At 32.8% G+C, this 7,650-nt stretch overlaps 1 protein-coding gene across 1 annotated transcript in view; it reads left to right on the top strand.

The window, feature by feature from the left end:
- The window catches only part of VPS13C (vacuolar protein sorting 13 homolog C), a 178,169-nt gene that overhangs the window by 51,002 nt on the left and 119,517 nt on the right, over positions 1–7,650 (top strand). The window contains exons 17-18 of the mRNA XM_019650776.1: positions 2,784–2,913; positions 3,477–3,571. Coding sequence (XP_019506321.1) covers positions 2,784–2,913; positions 3,477–3,571 — 225 coding nt within the window. The remainder of the gene's footprint in view (positions 1–2,783; positions 2,914–3,476; positions 3,572–7,650) is intronic.

Below are 7,650 nucleotides of genomic sequence, written 5' to 3'. Positions count from 1 at the left end.
GGTTGAGCTGTTGTTCAGCATCTTAGCTGTGGAGGGCAGTGTCAGTGGCCCTCATATGTGGGATCCGAACCGGGGCCCTCTGGCGTCCCAAGCCAGCTCTTAACCATTGCGCCACTCGGCCGGCCTTTCTTTCTTTTTTTAAAAAAAATTATTATAGCATTCTGTGTTACATTCATTACAGTGTTCCTTAGGATCACTTATCCAACATAATTTAAAATAGCTGAATATTATTACATTTGCTGCATGTACCAGAATTTGCTTCACTATTTCTCATTGTTTGTATTTAATTATAAGTGACACTACAGTGAATAGCCCTGTCTATACATTTTCTCAAACATCTCTATTTCCTAAGGACAAATTCTCCATTGGACAGTTTGTGAGTCAGAGAGTATGATTATTTTTAAAGGTATTGGCTAGTGCTGTAGATTGTTTCGATGAATTAGAGGAATGATTTGCTGGAAGAAACAGATAATTTCAGCCCTACCTAAATTAATTTGCTTCATTTAATTGTTTTTTTTAATACCAGTTATCAGTTGCTTAAAAATTGATGAAAGTGATTAATTATTGGATGCTGTGGACAAAGAAGAGTGGGTGTAAATGAACAGAAGGCAGTTTTATTCATTCAAGACTGATGTTTTTTCATTATAATGGAAAATCCACAGGGCCAGAGAGTTTAAAATATAGGCAGAAGATTGGCTAAAGGTATTTACCATTGACTCTGGGGCAAGGAAGGAAGTAAGGCAACAGAGAGGGTATTTAGGAAAAACTGAAGAGTTCTGTATCACCTTCATATTGGGTTTTATATATATTTTAAAGTTTATTTTTGGTTATATATGTATATATTTTTTTATTTTGAATTATAATAATTATAGATTCATAGGAAATTGCAAATATAGTTCATGGAGATTCTGTGTACCCTTCACTCAGTTTTCTCCAGTGGTTACATCTGACAAAATTACAATATAATATTGAAACCAAGAATTAGACTTGGTATGGTATATGTGGATAGTTCTGTTAGCTCTCATTTTAAAATGTATTTTAAAAATGATAATTGTCAACATATTGGTAAGTTTTTTTCAATTATCTTTTTACTTCATTTTCTTCGTAGCTTTTATCACTTTGAAATTAGTATTTTTGTGTGCTTTCTAATTAATGCATTTCTATCTTTTCTCTTTATTAAGTCTTACTAGGTTTTCCAGTTTACTTTGAATTTCCTTGAAATTAGTGACATGCTGATCATATCTTTTAACAGGATTTCAGTGCTGATAGTGGCTTTATCTTTTTTTTTTAAGTTATTTCTAGAGATTTAAGTAGAGATTTGGGAGGGGAAAGTTGAATGTTGGAGATGGTCACCATGTTATCATGATGTCTCTTATTAACATTTTTTAATTCCTTAATGATTATTTATTTTTCAAAATAAAAATGTTTTTCCTTAAACTTTAGAAGTATATATATAAAATACTATTATCACAAAGTAAAATTTTATAGGCAATAAAAAAGATGGTAACAATTTTTAAAAATTTAATGCTGGCCCTTCCTTTTTACACTATCAGTTTAGTTAAAACGATTTTAATAAAATACTCAAATACTATACAGCTGTTCCTGTATTTAGATTTATAAGAACTGTTCATAAATTTATCTATTTAAGTCCAGTATCTAACAGGTTTGAACTTTCAGTCTCTGGTTAATTTTCCCTAAAATTGTTAGTAAGCTCTTTAAAGCTTACAAGCCCAGATGATATACATTTAATTGTGTGTCTATTCCAAAACAGCTTAGTTTCATCTACTTGTGAAATTGTTGAGGCAGTTAAATTCTCCGTTTGATGACCTCTCCTGTTGTTGAGGAAACTTGTGTAGTAGTCTCAGTGGTTCTGATCCTGGCTGCACATTAGAATCACCCAGGGAATTTAAAAATATATTGATGCCTGGAGTTCACTCCCTCAAGATTTGATTTAAATTTTTTTTTTTTAATTTACTGATGATTCTTAAGTGCAGCAACGGTGAAATACCACTGAGCTATGGCATCCACAATAGCTGATGTGTCATTCACTTTAGTTTGCATATTCAAACAGGGGTTGGATGTATTCACTTACCTATGGCGTATAACAAAAATTTTACATTTTTCCTATACTTAGTCTTGACATTCTCAAACACTACCCTAATCTCCTCCTGAATTACCAATAATGTAATAGTGCTTTTTCATCACTATTGTTTTTGAAAGGTAGAGCTCTTTTCACAGGCTGTATGTTATCTTTATGCTAAAGATTCGTATCTAGTGTTGAACTATGTAGCTTGTAATCCAAATGCTTCTTTGAGATTTTTCGAAACCACTTTCAAGTTTTTATTAATCCTTACATTGTTTCTTTTTTGAGTGCCCCTTCTTATTAACAACTTCTATAATTATAGGACACAATGGGATTAATTCCATTTAAAAAGTATCTGAAGGGTAAAGATGAACATAGCAGCATTTGGATTAACAATATTGTACCTGACTCTGAAATGGACTAAAAATGTTGGTGGCTAAGAATTTCTCTTGAACCCTTAACTATATTCCTGTCAAAATGCTGCAAAATGCTGTTAGTAGGTGTGGAAAGTAAATTAAATTAATAGTGAGACTACATTAACCATATCACGTTGAGCATCATTTTAGAAGGAGCTGCCTTTCTTGACTGTTTTCAACCTAATGTAGTGTTAAAAACAATTAACCATTGTTCTTACCGGGCTACATCTAAAAATGAAGAGGCATTTACTAGTTAATGAAATTTTTTGATTTTGGTTTTTTAGGTGATTCGGTCTGGGCAAAAATTAAAGAAAAAGTCTACTGACACAGGCGAGAAACGTGGAGGCTGGTTTAGTGGGTTTTGGGGTAAGAAGGAATCTAAGAAAAAAGATGAAGAATCTTTGATTCCTGAAAGTAAGTTCCAAGTCAGATAATTTATTGTACACTGATAAGACAAAACTGTTTAAATTATAGTTTAGCTAGTTGAATTTTATTTCATAATACTTTTGAAATAAAAGTAGCTAAATGTAGTAAACATAAGTAAATACATCAGGTTGTCACATTTCTGTGTTTATCAAATTAAAACAAACCTTGGATTTTTTTTTTCCAGAAAAATTATTTGTGTGAAATTTAAAAAGTTGAAATTCAGATTCTTGTTATTTTTAACATGGATATTTAATTAGAAGTTTCACTTAATTTTTAAAATATTTAGGGAATTCTAAAATTTTTATATGAGACCTGAATCCCCTTAATGCTGTTTCTTTGCCTTTTTCTGACCTAAAGCAAATACATGATGTTTGTTTTAACGAGCCAAAGTAGTATATTAGAGGAAATTACCTGGTGTCTTTTACTTTAGCATTTTTGTCTGTTGATTTTAGGACGCATGTTAGTTTGGGTTTGATTTTTTATTTATTTTTTTTATTGCATCTGTAAAACTAAAGCAATTGATTTCTTAATATGTTGCCTTTTCTTTGTAGCTATTGATGACCTCATGACTCCAGAGGAAAAAGATAAGCTCTTCACGGCTATTGGTTATAGCGAGAGCACCCACAACCTAACTTTACCCAAGCAGGTAATTATTTAGGTGGTCTAAGAGGTATTTTGTTTCATTTTACTGTATTATCTTGAATTGGGTTAAACAGGTTATTGATTTTTAAAGTAACTAATAAAAGATGGTTTTGTTTCTGCTCTTTACTATTTGTTACATATTTCAGTCAGACTTTTCCAATTAAAACTCTCTCCAACTTTAGATTTACTTGCTTTAGTGAATGCAAGAATAACCTGATAAAAAGTACTTATTATAAAGTTAAATTTAATCTTCAATTTTTTGTCTTTAAAAAAATTCTTTTAGTGTGAAATGTAACTCACATGTAAAAGAATGAAGAAAACCAAAATGCATTAATCATTTGATTTATCACAAGGGAATAGCTATGTGATCACTTCAAGATTAAGATATAGATTTTGTTATAGATATGGCATAGCTGTGAGAGCCATCCCTGTTCTTTCACTACATGTATTTTGCTTATTTTCATTGCTGTGTAGGTATTTTAATTTGAAAATACCACAGCTTATTTATTCATACTTTTGTTCATGGGCATTTGTGTTGTTTCAAGTTTTTGGTGTTATACTACTATTAACTGTTTGTAAATGTCTTTTAGTGGGCATATATAATATATTCTGCTAAGCATATTGTAAGGAGTGGAATTGTTGTGTCGTAGTATTTAAGTATATTTAACTTTAATAGATTCTGCTCCATAGTTTTCCAATGTGGGAGTACTGTATTTCCATCAGTAGTACATGAGGATTCTTGTTGTTCTACATCTTTGCCAACTCTTGGCATTATCAGTCTTTTAAATTTAGCCATTCTAAATAGTGAGTGTGTAGTGGTATTTCATTGTGGTTTTAATTTGCATTCCCTGGTTGACTAAAGAGGTTTTTCACTTTTTCATATAGTTATAGGTCATTACATCTCCTTTTTTATGAACTGGCTTTTGAGTCTCTTGTTCATTATTGGGTTGCCTTTTTCTTACTGATCTGTAGAAATTCTTTATATATGCATAACATTATATTACATCACATTACATCCACATAAATTATTCATCTTACAACTGGAAGTTTGTGCCCTTTGATTACCTTTGCCCACCGCCCTGCTCTCCACCCTGGGAACCACCAATCTGTTCTCTGTTTCTGTGAGTCTGGTCTTTTTACATTACACATATGAGTAAGATTGTACAGTATTTATCTTTCTCAGTCTGACTTATTCCACTTAGCATAATGACCTCAAGTTTCATCCATGTTGGAAATGGCAGGATTTCCTTCTCTTTTATGATATGGCTGAATAATATTTCGTTGTGTATATCTCACCACATTTTTTTTATCTGTTCATCTGTCAGTGACACTTAGGTTGTTTCCATGTCTTGGCTATTACGAATGTGCTGCAATGAACATGGGGGTGCACATTACCTCTTTGGGATAGTGATTTCATTTCTTTCAGATATATACCCAGAAGTAGAATAGCTGAATCATATAACAGTTCTATTTTTCACTTTTTTGAGGAACCTCTCTACTGTCTTCTGTAGTGACTGTACCAGTTGACATTCGTACTAACAGTGTACAAGGGTTCCCTTTTCTCCACATCTCTGCCTTGTTCTTTATTGTCTTTTTGATAATAGTCATTCTAACAGGTGTGAGATGAAATCTCATTGTGTTTTGATTTGTATTTCCCTTATGATTAGTGATGTTGAGTATTTTTTCATATACCTATTGGCCATTTAAATAACCTCTTTGGAAAAATGTCTATTTAGGTCCTTTGCTTATTTTTAATTTGATTCTTTTTTGCTATTGAGTTCTATGGATTCTTTGTTTTTTGTATATTAACGTCTTATAATATATGTGGTTTACAGATATTTTCTCCCATTCTGTAGGGTTGCCTTTTCATTTTGTTGACCCTTCTTTTTTCCTATGCAGAAGCTTTTGAGTTTGATATAGTCCCATCTGTTTATTTTGGCTTTCGTTGCTTATGCTTTCAGTGTCGTATGCATAAAATCATTGCCAAGACCAGTGTCAAGGAGCTCTTTCCTTATGTGTTCTTCTAGGAGTTTTATGGTTACAGGCTTTCCATTTAGGTCTTTAATCCATTTCAAGTTAATTTTTATGAGTGGTGTAAGCTAAGGGTCCAGTTTCATTCTTTTGCGTGTGACTAGTTTTTCTTGTACCATATATTGAAGAGACTATCTTTTCTCCATTGAGTATTCTTGGCTCCCTTGTCAAATATTAGTTCACTGTATATGCATGGGTTTATTACTGGGCTCTTGATTCTGTTTCATTGGTCTGTGTGTCTGTTTTTATTCCAGGACCATACTGTTTTGATTACCAGAGGTGTAGAATATAGTTTCAAATCAGGAAGTATGATGCCTCCAGCTTTGTTCTTCTTTCTCAAGATTGCTTTGGCTATTTGGGGTCTTTTGTGGTTCCATATACATTTTAAGATTATGTTTTCTCTTTCCATAAAAACTACCACTGGAATCTTGATATGGATTGCATTAAATCTATAGATTACTTTGGGTAGTATGTACATTTTAACAGTATTAATTCTTTCAAGCCATGAACACAGGATAGCTTTCCATTTATTTTTATCTTCAGGTTTTTTCATGAGTGTCTTATAGTTTTCACCTCCTTTGTTAAATTTATTCCTAAGCACAGTAAAACCTTGGATTGTGAGTAATGTGGTTTGTGAGTGTTCTGCAAGATGAGCAAACATTCCTAATAATACATTTTAACATGGTAAATGAGCGATGTCTTGCAATATGAGTAGTTTCTGGAACAAATTCTGCTTGCGAACCAAGGTATTACTGTATTTTATTATTTTTGATGCTTTTTTAAATGGAATTGTTTATTGCTTTTTTGGAAAATTCCTTTTTAATGTATAGAAATACAACTGATTTTTGTATATTGATTTGTATCCTTAGCTTTACTGAATTTATTAGTTCTAGCTTATTTTTAGTGGAGTCTAGTATTTTCTGTATATAAGATCTTATCATTGGCAAGCAGAGACATTTTTACTTTTTTTTTTCTGATTTGGATGCCCTTTCTTTTTCTGACCTCATTGCTCTGGCTAGAGCTTACAGTATTATTTATGTTGAATGGAAGTGGTGAGAGTGGGCACTCTTGTCTTGTTGCTGATCTTAGAGGAAAAGTTTTCAATCTTTCACACATTGACAGGCCCACACTGAGATACATTGTAGTGAAAATGGCAAGGGTTAAAGACAAAGACAGAATCCTAAAAACAGCAAGGGACAGGCAGCAAGTTACATACAAGGGCACCCCTATAAGATTATTAGCTGACTTTTCTACAGAAACTCTGCAGGCCAGAAGGGAGTAGCAGGAGGTCTTCAAACTGATGAAAAACAGAGGCCTACAACCTAGATTGCTTTATCCAGCAAGGTTATCATTTAAAATTGAGGGAGAGATAAAGAGCTTCCCAGAAAAGAATAAGCTAAAGGAATTCATTACCACCAAGCCAGCATTGCAGGAAATGTTAAAAGGGCTGCTTTAAGCAGAGGACAGAGAAAAACAACCTAACTAATGAAGACCAGGAACACAAATAATAAAATGGCAATAGCTGCGCACCTATCAATAATCACGTTAAATGTAAATGGACTGAATGCTCCAATCAAAAGACATAGGGTGGTTGAGTGGATAAGAAAGCAAGACCCTTGCATATTCTGTATACGAAAACTCACCTCAGATCAAAAGACACATACAGGCTGAAAGTAAAGGGATGGAGTAAAATATTTCATGCGAATGGTCCGGAGAAAAAAGCTGGAGTAGCGATACTTATATCAGATAAAATGGACTTTAAATTGAAGAACACAATGAAGGACAAAGAAGGGCACTTCATAATAATAAAGGGATCAATTCAACAAGAGGATATAACTCTAGTAAACATCTATGCACCTAACATAGGATCCCCTAAATATATAAAGTAGATTTTGACAGACATAAAGACAGATATCAACAGTAACACTATTATAGTAGGGGACTTCAACACCCTGCTGTCACCAATGGACAGATCCTCCAGACAGAAAATCAACATGGAAACAGTGGCCTTAAATGACACTTTAGACCAGCTGGATTTGATTGATATTTTCA

The sequence above is a fragment of the Hipposideros armiger genome, unplaced genomic scaffold, assembly GCF_001890085.2.
Source record: "Hipposideros armiger isolate ML-2016 unplaced genomic scaffold, ASM189008v1 scaffold_147, whole genome shotgun sequence".
NCBI classification, from domain to species: domain Eukaryota; kingdom Metazoa; phylum Chordata; class Mammalia; order Chiroptera; family Hipposideridae; genus Hipposideros; species Hipposideros armiger.
This window is presented reverse-complemented; position numbering and strand designations above follow the sequence as displayed.